The following is an 18,166-nucleotide window of genomic DNA, read 5'->3' on the forward strand; positions in this document are numbered from 1 at the left end:
TCAAATGTTCTTGGCTGCCAAATTGGGGATCAGCCCAGTGTTGGAGGTTCCCTGCTCTCCACCGTCCCCTCCTCCTCATAGGCCTCCACTCTGAATCGGACCCGCCCTGACACCTGCTCCCACTGTGCTTATGTTGCTCAGGATTAAGATTTACTCACCGTTCAGCCTACGGCCTTGCAAAATAAAAAAAAAAAAATAAAAACTAATGAAACCTATTTATAGCTTTAGTCGGGATAAAAAAAAAAATGTCCATTAATCTCCGATTATTTCCAATAGTACCGTTTGGATATGGTTGCTAAGCAGGATCTGCAGATTGCAGCAGATTAATGTTCGACAGAACTCTTTTTGCAGTCATTGGACCATCTGTCCCTTGTCAGCCAGTGACAGAGACAATATCTGTTGATGTGAAATGCATGAAAACGTCCCTGTTTCATGCATGCTATTTCAAAAAAGCATAAATTTAGAGGAAATTGGACAGAAAAGAACATCTGAGCCTAACAATCATACACTAGAAAAGGATAATGCAAAGTATGCCAGCAGAATCCTGGACTCTCGATCATGCTTTTATTCTTTCCAGCATTATTCTCTGCATTCAAACTCCATAGTTGCCCCCCCCTTCCAGCTTTACATTGCATTGGGTTAATTAACTACTCCCACCAGCTGGAAGCAATGTAAATACACAGAGAAAAAAAATAAAATAAAACTAGTGCTTCAGTGTGCCAGGGCAGCTTGCATGCCTCCCATAGCTGGAAGTGAGCTCTCTGACGTGATTCCTTCTGAGAAACGTCATCATTTATGGATGTTTCCATAAAAATTGCACAGAGTTTTGTTGGAACGGACGATGGGGGCACGCGGCTGGCAGAAGGGTCTACGAACTAATGACACACAACTGGCAAACAGTTCTCTGCTGTAACATTATTAGCATTTCACTCCTTCTCTCCTTGTAACCTGGCTTTGTGTACCAGGTCTTAAAACTAACCAGGGAGCGAGCCGATAGCCGGGAACAAGAACCTGCAGCAGTAAGACAGGACATTCTGACGGGCCATTAAAGTCTAGCTGATGGTCGCCATGTGGGTTCCAAGAGGGGCTGACCTGTGAAAAGGCCTGAGCAGCTCAAGCCAAGGTCAAATAGATTGTGTCCAATGACGTGTCAGAGCATCTCTAAAGTGGCGAGGCTTGCAGAACTAATTCCAGTCCAGGAAGAGAGGGGTGCCTTCGTCACTAAGGCTCTCATTTATCAAACGTGAACATGGCAGAAAAATGGATGTGCGGACATTTTTACACTCGCTTTGGGACACACTCAGATCCCACGTCAGATTTGAAGCTGTCCGCACGTTTCTGTCAGTGCGGGCTTGAAGAGCAGAGAAAATCAAATGCTGTGGGTGAATTACCAGTTAATTCTGGGGCAAAATGATGTGCAGTAGTACAAGATTTGTGCGGTGATCTTTCTATGTTTGCTGGATGATTGATTTTTTCCCCATCAGTTCACCTTAAATATCAGAGAGGCTGGTTGCACAAGAGTTCCGTGGGCTATGCAAAGCGGTTGTTGCAGTATCCTAATTTTTGCACTTCAGGCAGATAAAACTTTCACAAAATATCCAAACACTTGCTCCAATGTTTCTAGAAGGTTGACGTATACGTTGTCGTCATGTTTTCTAACAGTCAAAGCTCTCACTATGGAGTTTATTTTTTCATTCAAACGAAACATAAAAGTATTTCCCTTTGCTCGCCACATCCAATATTGACTCTTACCAATGAAAAGACGGACCATTTAGCTTCTGATCCTCCTTAGTAGTAACAATCACAACAACACTCTAAACATACTGGACCAGAACAAGCCACGGCTGCAAAGCAGCACTGTAGTCTTACAATCACTTAGCTTGACAGAAAGATAATCTGGATACAAATTAGGGAGAACAGGAGACAATATTCCACGTTGTCTGACTCCATTAGATACAGAAAAACAGTTCAGATACCTCTGTCCCCATTTAACCTATAATCAATAATAAAATCCTTTAAATTTATATGAGAAGATGAAGAATAATGGAACAAAAAAAGAACAACAACTTCTTGCATCTTCTTGAATACACAGCTCTGACCGAGCTCAGATTTCACAGGGGAATGGCAGCGGTACTTAAAACAATCCTGCTGCGAGGATCTGGACTGTGTGCGGGATTAATGGCCGACCATTCAGGTGGAACACTGAATACCACAAGAACACGAGCTGTCTGCAGTTGTGGATTTCTCATTCCTAATCCCACGGAGGAGGTCCTAGTGGTCTGGACTGTGCAGATTATTTTTTTTTATTCAGCATTTTCTTGCGTTTTCCGAGGTATGACATTATATAGAGTACTGGCGAAATCTAGAACAGCTTGCATTCGGACATGTCCCATGTTGAAGCGTGGAGCTAAAGGGTTGTTCTAGCTGGACTTCAGGCCTTAATTCGATGCTTTATGGTGTAATGAATTGACATTGGTGTGAAGGCTCAAGGCTGTCATGTGGACCGGATCCATCCATAAACTTATTTTTTGCAAAACATTAAAATAACAAGGTAATACGCAAGGTTTGCAGAGACTGTGAGGTTTGTGAGAGGAACGACAATTCAGGTTCTGATTTTTTTTTTCTTTTCGCACGTCAGCGGTCTTCCGTTGTGATGCTGTCGCTTTTAAAGGGAAATTAGTCTTTTTTTCTACTGTCATTTGTGGAAAAGCTGACTTACAGGGGCGTGGAATTCAAATTGCCATTATTTCTCGCAGTAAACATGGATCATTTCTCTCCTGTAGTGAACATTTGTTTGATAAATCGAGGCCAGTTTGAGAATGCATCAGCGTTATGGTATTTGGAGCTGAATCAGAAAACTTATTTTAAGTCTGGAGCCCCTTTAGGTGGCGACAAAAAAACTAAGCCTTAACAGCTGTCATACGTTGACCCATTGCAACACACTAGATTTCTACCTGCTTACAACAAAGGACTATTTATCCTTCCTTTTCCAAAGATTTTAATGCTTAGGTATTTGTAAAGTATTACTTTGTTTTGTGAAATTGTATTTTTCGGCCACTATAAAAGCATCACGTAAGGACCATGCTGATTCTTTTAGATAAAAAGAAACCGTACCTCCCAGTAAAGCCTGGTAGCGGCTACATCATGATATATAACTCACCCCCCCCCCCCCACCCCCTCGTGTACAGGAAGCACTAAATAGGTTCCCTCCATGTGCGTTCACATCAAACGCAAACAAGATGTTTGGAGCGAGTGATTTACATATTATCCCTATGTGAAGGTGCCTTCAGGAGTGGATTAACGGTCCGTGATGCAAAGGACATTTTTAGAGTGATGTGAATGGCACAAAATGGTCAAATAGAGCGACTCAAAGCTGTGAACGGTGCAGTAGACGCACGTCTAGAGTGAAGCAGAGCTGCGAATAAAGCAAAGTTAAAAGAGTTAAAAAATCTGAACCTTTCTGTAAATTCACTTCACGTTAAGGGTGCTCCTCATCCATTTATTTTAGCACAAAGATGTTTTTTCTTTGTGTTACATATTTAGTACATTTAGGCTATAATTCTACTGAGCAATGATGGATTTACTGACCAAAGACAAGTCTTAAGTTCATGTCCCAGAGGGAGATCCTTGTCCCAGGGGGAGATGTGACCCCCAATGCGGAGCGGCAGCTCCTCATGCTGGGTCCTGGAAAGATGGAAGTACTGCAGGAAGCGACCGCCATCCACACAGCTACAGGTGGTGGTACACGACAAACCGGATGCCTCTCTGGAGGATCCAGGGACGCCAACGGCATTTTTTGGCCAATCACATTACATACAGAGCTGTGACTCGCTCAGTAAAATCCATCTCCACCACGGTGAGTTGAACAGACAGAAGGAACCAACAAAGCAGATAGACGCTCCTCGTGTTTGATGATGCAGTGAAGCGAGCTGGTGGAAAAGGGCCGTGTTGTTTGCGAGAGAGCGGCGAAATGTCAAGTGACCAACGGCAGGCGATCCAGGTGAAGAATTCGCCTGGAAGGCGTTCGGTGTGAACGTACCTTATCAGTGTTTTCTTATTCTCAGCCAGCCAAAGAACGTGGTTCTAGTTCCAGCTGCATTAACAACTTTCACATCTTCGTATATAAGCCACTATCAAGACCATGGTAGTCATTTCATGACTTAAAGAAATCAACACACAACTGCATTACTTGATTGCCATGTTCTCTTGTCTTTACCATTTTAAAGAGTGACTGAGAGAAATGAACCACTATGCAGTAAATATTAATTTATTCATATTTATTTAAATATCTAAATTATTATTTTTTTTGTTTTCCCTCTAGGAACCTCAAGGGAGGTGAAAGCTCCTGCTGGGGTCTCACAACGAATGGTCCAGAAGCTTAAAGGCAAGAATGAGTTTACTGTGGTGGCAACCGTCAAACAGGATCATCTCAACTCAGGAGTCATTCTCTCCATCCATCATTCGGAGCACAGGTAGGGTCAATGCATTTATATCATCACACTGTCTGTTTTAAAGGTTTTAGTCTTAGATGCGCCCACCTGAATTCTGTGGTCAATTTCCCATCTCTGGCTCTTGTAAAACTTTGACCTGCTGATACAGATTTGTGTTTAATCGTAAATTCGAATTTACAATTCTTTAAGATTTCATTTTTGGAAAATCTGGATTTTATTTTGCCAATACACTCATTAGGTTTCCATGAATAGAACAGCATGTGATGCTAAATATATGTTTAGGCAAATATATTGTCAAAATATTGTTAAGTGGAAACTTTTTTTTACCATAATACGAGGTACTTCATTTACTTATTTACTTTTTTTTTTAACTTTGTTTGAAGTTCACAAGTGCAGTGAAGCCTGTTCTTAGCTCAATGTGTAATACCACTAGCAGCAAATGTTTTGTTATATTTTCATTGTTTATAATGGCACGGCTGCCATCTTGTTTTACAAGCATGTTTCACAGCTTGTTTTTAGTTTCACTTTAAATTTAGGTCAACTCCCTGATGAAATGCTTGACATGAAAGCAAGGTTTTAAAATAATTTCTTTAATTTCTTTTTATGAAACAAAAAGGAGGAAAAAAAATCAATTAATCGGATTTGATATGATAAAATCGGAGATTTATTTTTTAATCCATATTGCCCAGCCCTAGACTATATGAGCGACTGCTCCTTCGAATGGCACAACGTCACCTGTGCTCCTGATATGTACAGGTGCATCTCAAAAAATATGAATACTGTGTAAAAGTGCAACATTTTTTGCCAGTCATGTTAGAAAGTGAAATGGTTATTTCATAGAGATTTATTATATATAGAGTAAAATATTTCAAGCTTTTATTTCTTGTAATTTTGATGATTACAGCGTACAGGGAAAGAAAACCCAAACTTGAGTGTCACCGAAAATTAGAACATCACATTTGAACTGATCCAAAAAGGATGTTTTAAGCACAAGTGTCAGGCTTCTGAAAATATATCATTTTCTATGTGCTCAGTAGGTGGTGGGGCCTCCTCTTGGATGGATTACTGCATCAATGCGGCATGGCATAAAGGCGATCAGCCTGTGGCACTGCGTAGGTGTGATGAAAGCTCAGGTTGCTTTGACAGCTGCCCTCAGGTCATCTGCATTGTTGGGTCTGGTCTCTCTAGTCTTCCTCTTGACAACAGCCCAGAGATTTTCTATGGGGTTCAGATCAGGGGAGTCTGCTGGCCTGTCAAGAACAGGAACACCATAGTCACTGAACCAGCTATTGGTACCTTTGGCAGTGTGGACAGGTGCTAAGTCCTGCTGGGAAATAAAATCAGCATCTCCTTATAGCTTGTCTGCAGAGGGAAGCCTGAAGAATGAATAATTTCCTGGTAGATGGCTGCATTGACTGTGGACTTCAGAAAACCCAGTGCACCAACACCAGCAGTTGACATGGCACACCAAACCATCACTGACCCTCCAGACTTCGAGCCACATGGTTTCTGTGCAGACCTTGACATCTACATGAAATGCAGGCTGTGGTTTGCCCTGTTGCTGGTGCACCTTTTCCTACCGCACATCTTCCTTCCACTAAATTTTCTGTAAACATGATTGGATATAGAGCTACGCGAACAAACAGCTCCCTCAGCAACGACCTTTTGTGGCTTCCCCTCCTTGTGAAAGGTGTGGATGAGCACGCTTCCCCGTGGTTGTGCCGCCCACTGAGTCCGTTTAAAGGCCCAGGAAACCTTTGCAGGTGTTTTGAATTTGTTAGCTGACTAGGACGTGACACCATGGGTTTCCAGTAAATAACCTTTATCACAGCATTCTAATTTTCTGAGAGACTGAACTATGGGTTTTCATTATCTTTAAGCCATAATCATCAAATCTTGAAGAAGCAAAGGCTTGGATCATATCACCCTATGTGAGATGATTGGCAAAAATATTGCACTTTTACACAATATTCTTATTTTTTGAGATGTACCCGTATATATCAGGACCAGAGGCGCCGTTGAGCCATTTGAAGGAGCAGTCGCTTCAAAACACCGTTTTACTGTAATAGTTTAAAGCGCAGAGAGTGATGGCATGGCTTTGTAAGCTTCTGGGTTTTTAACAACATTTGAGTTAAAAAGAGGCACGCGCTACTTTATTTTTATCGTAGCGTTTTGCCTCGTGGAAAAAATAATGAGAAAAATTTGAAAGCAATCAAGCAGAACATCAGAGAGACAGACTTCATCTATGGGTACAATTTCTGTTCAAACTATTAAAGTCTGCTGAAAAGAAAGTAGGAATCAACAATAGATTTTCAGTTCTTCAATAAGAAATGTTCATTCATCAACAACCTTGTTTTTTTATCTCTGGAAAAGTAAGAGGATTAAATTGCACATACACAACAATTACGGTGAAAATACCCATTAAACAAGTGATACAAATAAAGTGTTACCTTTTTAACAGCAAAACTTAAATCCTTTGGTTGAAATAACCTCAGTGAGACGACTCTTAAAGCCATCTTCCAATCGCTGAGGAACGTTTGCCCCACTTCTCATTTTAAACTGTGTGGGATTTCTTGCATGCTGAGCCTGTTTAAAGTCAACCCACAGCAACTCAAAAGGATACCGATCAGGGGTCTCATTTCTAAAGCTTGCGTGCATCATTATCCATGCAAGGCAGTGATCTGTAAAAAAAAAAGAACTTGAGGTCAGAATGTGCGGTCCCTCACAAAAACTTTGACCCATGTGCACACTTTTTTTGGAGACAGGTGACACTAGTGACACAGACAGGTAAAAAAAAACAAAAAACAAGTATCCGAGGACACCTTAGAGGTGGCAGCATCATGGTGTGAGGGTATCTGGCTTCATGAGGGATGGGTGCACTTCAAAATAGATGTAAAGTGAGCTGGATGTTGAACAATATCCAAAATGTGACATACTATAATTATACTTGTTCTCTAATCAGTTTGCATCTGCATGTTTTACACAGTAGGTGGATAAACACAGTGGTTCCATTTAAATGCTGATGTATGTTTCACAGTGAGCTGCAAACACTATCTTAACAAAGTATGCTAATGTTTCTTTTAGTTTTGCGCTAGCTTGAGCCGTTGGACGAGCAGAACAGCGGTCTGACTTTCACATAATGCCCTGATTGAGCAGTTTGTACATTAAAGTCAGTCCTGAGCAAAGAGCTCCCAGGGATGTTAATGACTTTCCCCCACTGCTTTCCCAGCCGCTCAGATTCTACAAAGCAGCGCTGCATGGTTTCATTTGGAAATGTGACAAGGACTAATTCAGCATCAGAAGTGTAAGCGAGTGCACTTCCAGAGCCAGGATTAATGTGCATGCATGGCTAGGGCAGAGTAAATCTATTAGATGTGGTTTGCAGATAAATCAGTTCCATTGCTACTCTTTCATGAGCTGCCTTTTTTTTTTTTTTTTCCTCTTTTTGAATGATGTTTCCAGGAAACAACTTTTCATTAAATAAGTCTGCCTTTAAAAGCAGAAGTGATGTGCGTGTGCTGGCAGCTCTTTTCATTAATGTCTTGAGGTTGGTAAAGCTCGGTGCTGTGGAGAAGAGGATTCTCCTCGAATACTAACGCTCCGGTGTAAACAGCCGAACAAGTACATGCGCTCCATTGTTGGCTGTTGCTGATGTTGCACCTACAGTCCAAGCCGCTGTATGCTGTTAGTGTAGCTACTGATGGGATTACATTTGCAACATCGTTGCAGTACACCTTTTCAAATTATCGAGGCTTTTATGGAAAAAAAAAAAACCCTGCGGTGATTACCCAAACGTCTAAGCATGTTTACGAATCATGATGCGTCATCATGTAGCCGGTGCTGTTTCTGTTCGTTAGGTTTCTGGAGCTTGAGAGCAGCGGGCAGCGCAGCGAGGTGCGTCTTCATTACCGCACCAAAAGCCACCAGGACCACACTGAGGTGTTCCCTTATAGCCTGGCCGACGATCAGTGGCACAAAGTCTCCGTGGCCGTGAGCGCCTCGCATGTCATATTACACGTCGACTGCAACAGGTAAGAGTTTTGTGACTGATAGGCGGTACGCGCCAGGCTGTTCAAAAATAGTCATCCCCCTTCAACTTTTTTCCACATTTGGTCCTTTTTAAGCCACAAATTTTGACGTAAAAAGAACTCACAAAATAGCACATGTGAATTGGAAGGAAATTGATAAACTATCTCTACAATTTCTATAGTCTACAACTATTTCTATAATTTCTCTAGTTATAGTAGTAGAAACAGTATATTTCTATATAGCCTTTATGGATCTTACAGAAACAATAGAGTATTCTGCTAATAAGATAATAATCAATTACTTTTAATAAACGTATGCATTGGATTTAATGCTATAAACGTAAAATTTGAGAGGATCAGAGTAAAAAACAACATTTTTTATAAAAGCATCAGGGATTTTAGCTCTGTTTGCATCAGCACCGGCTTTGGATTTGCTCTTTGCTCCATTTAACACACCTGCCTTGACTCTTTGGTGAGAGGCTTTCGGAAGGGATCACAATCTTACTTCGTATGCCTCCGCCAAAGTAGCAGAGTGATGTAAACCTGCATCAGTAATCTGTCATAATGGCTTAAGCTGAATCAAACAAATCTCCTCTCTTGCTTGCAACTAAAAGGTTTTCGTGTAAAACGGCAGCGGTCCGGGTTCCGTTGACGTTTGTATAATTATGTGTAACTCGCTTTCTAAATGCTACGGACGCCTTGAATTTTCCTACTTTATATGTGCACCTGTTGTATCGTTTGGTTGTCACTGCTTGTGTTTGATGATGCTCCTTGGCACAACAGATAAACAGACGGCGTCACCATGTGCACCGCTGCGAGCTGATGCCCGTATGTACTCTCCTTTGCGGGGGAAAAAAAAAAAAGTTTACAGGGGGATTTTAAAGGGCAGGACCTGCAGCATGGAGAGAAACTGATGCGATGAAAAGAGTAAATGCCATCTGTGTGCTTTAGTCACAAGTTTAAGATGGGTAGCTTTAACCCCTTTATGCTTTTGTTGTTTCTTTAGGATCTATGAACGGGTGGTGGAAGCACCCTTTATGGACATACCTGAGGACACCTCCTTCTGGCTTGGACAGAGAAACGCTGCTCACGGCTTCTTCAAGGTTAGCAGACCTCCCGCTCAGAATATATTAATGTTGATGCTTGTCCTGAGCTGTCATATTAGCAGACGAGGAATGATTTAGAGCAGCGAAGAGCACTATCTTTTCTTAGCTCTTAAGCAATCTCGGTTTGCCTTCTCATTCTGCATTTGCCTCGTTTGGGGTTATTTATTATAGCTCTGGGTTTTTAATTGCGCGCATTTCTCAGTGCTTGCCATTTTAATTTGAAGGGCTGTTGTGCTCACTCTAGGAGTTGAGATTTTTTTTTTTTTTTTATCATTGTTTGTTCCCTTAGTCTGCAGCAAAGCCCAGCACAATTATCTCGGCAACTCCCACAATGCTGATTTGGGAGAGATCATTAAATAGCCTGTGGACTGTGCTCATTAAGTTTAGAAAATCTACAGTAGTGTTTTCCAGACACAGAGACATACAGTATATCACCCTTGCCTACAGGACTGCGCTTCAAAATGTTTCACCTGGGGAGACACTTTAGGGGAAAATATCACTTTACCACTAGGTGTTACTAATAAAATCCGACGGCTGTTGACTAACTCTTTGTGTGATGGTGATCTTGTGCATATACAGTATGTATGTGTCGATACTTCAAACTGCGTCCTGGCTGCTTGTTTTGTTTTTCAGTTTTAATTGGTTAAACACAGAGGCACCGGTGGTCCACCCCAGATCTTTCTCTTCGATTTTGTGATCTTGATGAGTTGCTAGTAAAGGTTGCTTTATGCTTGACGCGCGTACATTCGGCGCGGAGATGCAGCTCTTCCTCTGAAGTAGAACTTTCCTTCTAGACTCTAGAGGGCAGCGTTGCGCTCATAAGCCAAACGTACCACACCCCACTACACGTAGAAGTAGAACACACAGTGGTTGTTACTTTCTTCCAAGAGTGATGGCAATTTCAGCCAGGGAATTGTTAACAATTTGTTGATCACAGTGATCTTTATGGGCCGAGTCAGAAAGATGTCTATATTCACGAGCCTCCATCAGAAGGAGCGTTTGCTCGTCCGCCATGTTTTTTCCACACGGGACTGTCCGGGTAGTTAGAAATGTTTGCAGGTGTGCGGAGAGGAAACCTTTGGCCGCGCGGAGGGGCGTGGAAGCCCAAAGGAAATAATATGGCCATGCAGACCTCACGGATGCGTTGAACATAAACCAGGCTTCAGACTGCTCCCCTCTTTTAAAGATAAGATAAGATAAGATAAGATAAGATAGTCTTTATTGATCTCACAATGGAGAAATTCACTCGTCACATCGGCTCATACAAGAAGGTGCAGAGTAGGGAAGGTGCATTCAGTTATATACAATGAATCTTCATATATACAATGGATCAAAAAGAATACCAAAAAATACAAAAAGAAATAGGAATGGGCATATGATGTCTTATTTACATTCATAGTGGTCTATATATATATATAAACATATATATATATATATATATATATATATATATATATATATATATATATATATATATATATATATATATATATACATATACCTATACGCCTACATACATACGTACCTACACGTATATATGTGCATATACATTCGTGTATACATTTGTACATATGTTTCAGAACATATGTACAAATGTACATATGTTGATGATGCTCCAACAATAAATTCCTTAGTGCTCATTCTGTCACTATGGTCTGCGGCCCCATCGAGATGATGCCGAGTTTAGCTGTGTCCGACTAACTTCCTGGTCGCATACGGGGTCCCATCCAGAGGAAGTGACTACATTTCAAACCTGCTCCCAGAGTGGATAACTCTGAATGTCCCCCAGCGGCGGCTCTGTCTTTACACCCTTATCCGCATAACCGGCTACGCAATGGCGTTTATGCGTATGCCAGCCAACTTAGACCTTCCCTCTCCCTTATAACGTATGTGCTAACACAAACCACAACAATGGCAGACTTCGCAGTTGTGGTTGTTTTTCAGACGCTGTTCAACAAAAAGACGTTTTGCTCCTCTACTGCGTTTGTGAAGACCTCCTTGTCGTCGGTCCACACACAAATGCATGTTTTCTTTCTCCTGCGTTTATTGTTTTCTCCCTGTTCTCCTTCCTTTTTCTTCCTTCTTTACTTTTGTAGCAGTGTTACTGCGCCCCTCACTGGTGTGGCATAGGTATTACAATGCCTATTAAGGCTCCTCCGGCTTCATACGGTTTCATCTTTAATGCTCAAGTTTTTCTGTGCAGGTGCAACATTCAGCTCTGTGCGGATGTAGTCTGCATGTGATGTACCGAGAATTCCACATTGGACTAGATTGCGGCGATGATGATAGTTCAATTATTGAAACAGAATACTTTGGTGCTACCAGATTGCGAAGACAGCAAAGGTCTTCAGTATGGACATCACTGAGAGACTCTATGTCAGCTACTATCAATGTCATTGAGTTTTAAGTATAAGTGGGAAGCACAGCGATGCAACAATGTACTTAGAAAGAAACCTGTGTTGTTGTTTTTTTGAGAGATGTCATGACTTCTGTCTGCAGTTCATTCAGGCTGCGAAAGCGAGACAGAGAGAGCAAGACTTTCAGAAAATAACGAGAAGGCTGAACGGAGTGGAAAATTTAAGGTGGCCACTATTCACTATGAAATACATAGGGAAACTATGGCTGTATTGTTGCCCAGCTGTGCAAACCGCTAATCTAAGATGCTAAAGACAGTTTGAAATGTTATCTCCTAAGTCATTTTGTTATGTTTTTCATATCTTAAACAGTTAAATGCCAAAACATGGCAAAAATATTTATTTTTTCTCTTTTCGCTTTATATAATCTTTCACCTTACTGTTAGCTCTCAGTGGAATATCCTAGGACCTTGATTTTTCATATGCCAGCTCATTTATTAGACACCTGACAGCTCTTTTCTTTTTTTTTTGCATTGCACAAGCTATGCTCTCCTGAAATGATCCAATAAAATGTGACAGAGTTCATATAAATCCCCCCTCACTCACAAATTTGTCACATTATTAGGTTAAATGCTCCGTCTCCTGCTCCACTTTAACTCTACGGCATATCATCCTTCCACACAGCATTTTTCACAGTTCAGACGCAGCTGAATGTGATGAAATTTGCTCTGTGGCCACAACAAATGTACTTTTCCATGGTTTCATTACAAGTCTGATCTCCTATCTGCTTCCGTTTTTTTTTTTTGGCACTCGTTCGTGAAAAAAATCGGCAAGTCATTTCCACAGGATTTTAAATTTACAGCCTGTAAATTGAAGCGGCAAGACAATTTAAAAACAATTTCTCCTAAGTTGCGCCGGTCCACTTCTGTAAGGGTAATAAACGTTCTGAAGGAGTGTGCTGGGCCAGGTTACCATGGCAACTGAGCATCTGTGTTTAGATGTGTACGTTTAAGGGGCGGCTGGCGTTCGGACGGAGAACAAAAGGCTGTCAGAATGGTCTAATGTATCAGACTGAATCTTTATCTGATGGTCGTGTTTGCGAGAAGAGATCAGAGCAGAAAAGATGACTGATTTTACACACATTGAGTCTCCCACGTTGTTGGATCACCTAACTTCCTGCTGGTTTCTATTTGACATGACTCGTCAGAGCAGCTACTGTTCAGACTGATAAATATGTTTTTTGCTCGCTCACATTTTCCTCTGTTTTCCTGTTTCAGCTCATTTAATTCCAGCAATTGGCTCAGTAAACAGGTTTTTATGGATTTCCGGTTACTGTTTTTTTTTTTCTTTCTGTTTTAGGACCTTGTTTCTTTAGCTGGAGTTAAATCAGCTCACTGTACTTATGCAGGCATGAGCCTATTTAATATTTCAACAACATAGGACTCTTTTTTTGTTAGTTTAATAAGCAGAAACAACGTTTACAAAACCTTTTGAAGTTTATCACATTTTTGTCACATTTTGTCAAAGCATTTTATTTGGATTTTATGTGCTAAGCCTGGTTTATGCTTGACTCATCCGTGCAGCTAGGAAAATTCCTAAAATGATCCCGTGTGGAAAAGCACGGTGGACAAGTAAGCGCTCCTTCTGGCGGAGGTTCATAAACATAGACATCTTTATTATTTGGCCCACAAAGATTAGTGTGTTCTACTTCTACATGTAGTGGAGTGTAGTACACTTTGCGTAGGGGCACAACACTGCCCTCTACTGTCTAGGAGAGTAGTGGTACTTCAGAGGAAAAACCGCACGGTGCATAACTAATTAGAATACTGCAGACGTTGTGTCCGCATGTCTCATTTCGGTGCAGAATGTACGTGTATCAAGCATTAAGCAGCCTGTAGGCCAACACAAGATGCATAAATGTACAGTGGAAAGAGAATGATGCATGGTAAAAAAAAAGATTTACAAATTAATCTCTGAATAGCATGGTGTGCATTTATCTTCAGCCCTCCTGAGTCAAATTACAGCTGCAGGTGCTGTGGATTATGTTTCTATTAGCTTTGTGCAACTGGATCCTGTTTTTTTTGCCCATCTCTCTGTGCAAAATAAGTCAGGCTTGGTCCGACTGGATACATGTCTGGGAATATTAACTTTCAAGTACCGATGTAGATTTTCACTTGGATTGAGACGTAGACCTTGACTGGGTCATTCTAACATGATCTCTCACATAAATATACTAAACTGGCCATTCCATTGTAGCTCTTGCTGTATGTTTAGGGTTGCTGTGCTCTTGGAAGCTGGAACTCAATTGCAGTCTCAAATCTTCTGCTGCCTTTCGCAAAAGCTTTGTTCCAGAATTGCCCTGTATTTAGCTCTCTGCATCATCCCTTCAATTCATACAGCTTCCATGTTCTTGCTGGGGGAGGTCATCCTAACAGCATGATTCTACCACCACCACGATAGTTTATTTGGAAAAAATTAAAGATCATAATCCTAACTTAATTTTTTGTCACATGAAATCACAACAAAATATATCAGAAATGGTAGTTATGACAAAATGTAAAATTTAAAAATGATATGAATAAGTGGATAAGTGGGATCCAAACCATCACTTATCATCAGAAAGGTCTAAAAAGCTAAGTTGACTTCATTTCTTCTATCTGCCAAACTGGTAAATCCAGGGAGTTTGCCTTCATTTGGTCATCTTCCTAACAGGCAGCTCAAAGAAAACGGTGTCGACAAGGAGGCACCCAGAAAAAGATCTCTAGCATGTCAATAAAGGGAATTAAAACTGCAGGAACAGCAGGTCAGAAACTTTTGATGGTATTAATATCATGAAACCAGAGACTGGCCCATGCCTGCTGCTTAGCAAACTCTATCAGGTTCTTCACATTAACCTCTGTTATCTGATTTGTACGGTCTCTCTGTTCACTGAAAGCTATTATCCTCGCTAATGAAGACACTGCTTATGTGCCTGTGTATGCAGGGGGTGATGCAGGATGTGGAGATTCTGGTAATGCCACAGGGATACATCTCACAGTGTCCAGATCTGAACAGAAGTAAGTCTTTCTCATCTCATTTGACAAAAAGCAGCTCATTTCATTTACACTCAGCGATACTTGATTGTCCTAATATTTCCAGGAGTTAACCTTTGTATATGTGGTAGAAAACTTTGATGATTTTTTTCTTCTTCAATGGTTCCAACAATTTTTAGTGGATAAGTCAACCCATTTACTCCAGTGTTCAAATTATAGAATTTGATTTAGATATAATACAGTTATCTGTCGCTGCAGCTGGTGTAGAACCTGCCCCTCTGTAACAGCGGCGTAAAGTTACAGAACATGCATAAGCAAATAATACATTTAAAGGTATTCTGATGCTGCCCAAAAAAACCCACATCATTTAGAACTCGTCAGAAAAGAGCTTTTTGCTGGTCATATGTGACGGTCGTTCTTTTAAAATGGTTTCCAGAGTTCAGCTTTTTTAAATTATTTGAAGTTTTATTTTTCCAATTCTAGGAGGCTTTTAGAGAGGCTTATGGGAAGAATAGAGACAAATAGAAGCATCTACTTTATTCCAGCTTAAGCTTATTCCAGCTTATATATATATATATATATATATATATATATATATATATATATATATATATATATTTTTTTTTTTTTTTTTTTTTTTTTTTTTACTTATCTTTGCTGTAGATTTTCATCATGTATTTTAACACATGGCCAAAAAGGATTGTATGTTGTCCTTTGTGACCTAGCATGTCCGACCTGCAATGACTTCCATGGACTTGTGCAGAAAATCATGGAACTGCAGGACATCCTCGCAAAAACATCAAGCAAGGTAATGGAATGTCTTATTTGACATTTATTTCTGCAAAATAAAGAGCATATATTTCACAAATTTAGTTTAGTTATCAGAGTGGGTTCGAGTTTTGTTATTGAAAAACAAAAACATGAAATATTAACTTGGCTTGCTTATGTCACCACAGCCTACTGTATTGTTAGAGACATTATCATAAGTTAGAACTGAGCTTCTTATTAAAGTAGCCCATTGTCTGATGCAAAAACTAAGCAGCAGATTTACAAAAGTAATTGGCAGCCACTTTTCATTCAAATCTGATTTTGCACGTCGTTGTAATTCTCAACTTAGCTGCAAAAATCATATCTGCTCCTGAAATAGCTCTGGGAAGCAAACAGCGCCTCTCTCTTCTTTGACGCCGATGCCCAGATTTATTTGAGATATTTTATTTTATGTATTCAGGGGAAGACCAACTCACGGTGATGTCTATCTTTGGATATTACAGCCAGAGCTAAAAACTTTGCATTTTCAAAGGCCAGGGATCTCATTTATAAAGCTTGCATACGCACAAAACAGGGACTAACTCTTGTGTATGTTACTTTCCATGCAAAGGCAGTGATCCACAAAGAAAAACTCATCGTCAGAACGTGTGGTCCCTCACGTAAACTCTGACCCATGCATACCTTCATTTTAGAGGCAATATGGTGAAGTGATGAACTGGAGCCACATTGCATCACTTCAGGGATCACCCAGATTTCCCAGCCCATGATGATTACTTGCTAATATGCCGATTTAGACTCCCTAGAGCAATGCATTCCGCTATAACCTGCAGTGGCAACCCCCTCAGGTGTGGGCTCCAAACCCGCTCTCCAAACCCCAGTGCGCAGAGGAGGCGCACTTTAATACCGCTCCACGCCTGTGCGTGCTCAGCTGTGGAGCGGGCTCCTAAAATGCCGGCGGTGGTGTTTGATGCGTCGGGGGAGGGACTCTCCATCATCCGGGGGGGGGGGGGGGGGCGCTCATCCCTCCCGGCCTCCCTCCTCCTCAGAATGATGATGCGGTCGCACAGCCTCCTCCAAGAGAGGAGGACTTTTAACACGGCGCACGCCTCCATGAGGATGTCATGGGACGTGGAAGACACAGCAATGAGATTTTTTTTAACAAGTTCTATAAATGTGGACAGTATGGGTCCCATTACCTCTGATTTACACATTCAACACAGGCAGTTCTGTGACATTTTTCACTGTTTCTTTGCTCTTTTCTCTGTGGTTGCCATGTAATGATGATCAGCTGGCTTATTCAAACACATTAACATTCATTCATTCCTGAGGTTCTTTGCGTTGACGTGTAGAGGGTAGAACGTGAGGGGGAACCTGGTACGCAAGCGTGTGTAGGGGGAAATCAGGATTTTTTTTATTTTTGGCTTACGTCCTTTTTGGCTTTTGGTCGTACACAAACCTTTGGTATAGATCCTATCCAATGTTTTACAAATTAGACCCCAGAGCTGTTTCAATTATGCTGATGGCACAAAAAATACCATCTGATGAAAGCTGGTAAGAATGTGGTGCAGAGGGAAAAAAGGAGAAAGCGAAAGGATATAAAAATCCTACATGATGTTGGAAAAAAAAAGGGGTTGGGGGTTTTACTTAGACAACAGTTTATCTGGTTCTATAATGAGAGTGAAAATAATCATTTCATATTCGGCTAATAATTTTTTTTCCCCTGAGTTGTGTTTAAAATTGTGTTGTCGCTTTTTGAATGAGAGAATATGACTCTTATTATTGTGGAAACAGTCTAACAAGTGCCTCACATGCAGAGGTCAATAAACAGAAATTAGATAAATTGACTATTAAGAAGAACCATCAGTGTTGCACGATTCTCTTAATGAGACAAGGGATTGTGCTGAGAGGGAGGTGAGGTAGTGGGAGTTTGGAGGTAAGCAAGCGAACAGCGAGCACCCCTCAGTGAAAAAAAAACCAAAGACTCTTTTTTCACTTATGTAAAATCAACAGGAGGTAATTGTGTGCAAGAATTTGATTTCCCTTATTGATATTATTACAAGATATTATGCAGTGTAAGTGTATAGACTTCATCTGAGGTATTTTTCCTCTAATTATTCATTTTTATGTTCAAATTAATACATAAAAGCACCGTGTGCTATGATCTGCAGTTTCTGATTTAAAACCACCATTCTGATTCCTTTTGGGAAATAAATGTTTTAAAACTTTTGAGGTGCTGGAGTTCTCTGTTAATTAAAATGCTAGAAACGTAAAGAAAAAAATCTCTGTCTTTATGCTCACTTCACTGCATCAGCCGTGTTTGTGACCGAAGAACCGAACAAAAAATGGCTGCAATTGGCTTCCATGTTCTGCCCAGTTTAGGCGAGTTTGCGTCTGTATTCGTTTGGCGCAGCCGCTTCGTGAACCCAG

General features: G+C 40.8%; 1 protein-coding gene across 2 annotated transcripts in view; it reads left to right on the forward strand.

Annotated features, from left to right (window-relative positions):
* Positions 1 to 18,166, forward strand: part of nell2a (neural EGFL like 2a) — a 130,199-nt gene that overhangs the window by 11,626 nt on the left and 100,407 nt on the right. For both annotated transcript variants that reach the window (XM_036132485.1, XM_012864190.3), the window contains exons 3-7: positions 4,322 to 4,472; positions 8,309 to 8,482; positions 9,486 to 9,582; positions 14,923 to 14,995; positions 15,697 to 15,779. In XM_036132485.1, coding sequence (XP_035988378.1) covers positions 4,322 to 4,472; positions 8,309 to 8,482; positions 9,486 to 9,582; positions 14,923 to 14,995; positions 15,697 to 15,779 — 578 coding nt within the window. The remainder of the gene's footprint in view (positions 1 to 4,321; positions 4,473 to 8,308; positions 8,483 to 9,485; positions 9,583 to 14,922; positions 14,996 to 15,696; positions 15,780 to 18,166) is intronic.

The sequence above is a fragment of the Fundulus heteroclitus genome, unplaced genomic scaffold (genome assembly GCF_011125445.2).
Source record: "Fundulus heteroclitus isolate FHET01 unplaced genomic scaffold, MU-UCD_Fhet_4.1 scaffold_52, whole genome shotgun sequence".
Taxonomy (NCBI): domain Eukaryota; kingdom Metazoa; phylum Chordata; class Actinopteri; order Cyprinodontiformes; family Fundulidae; genus Fundulus; species Fundulus heteroclitus.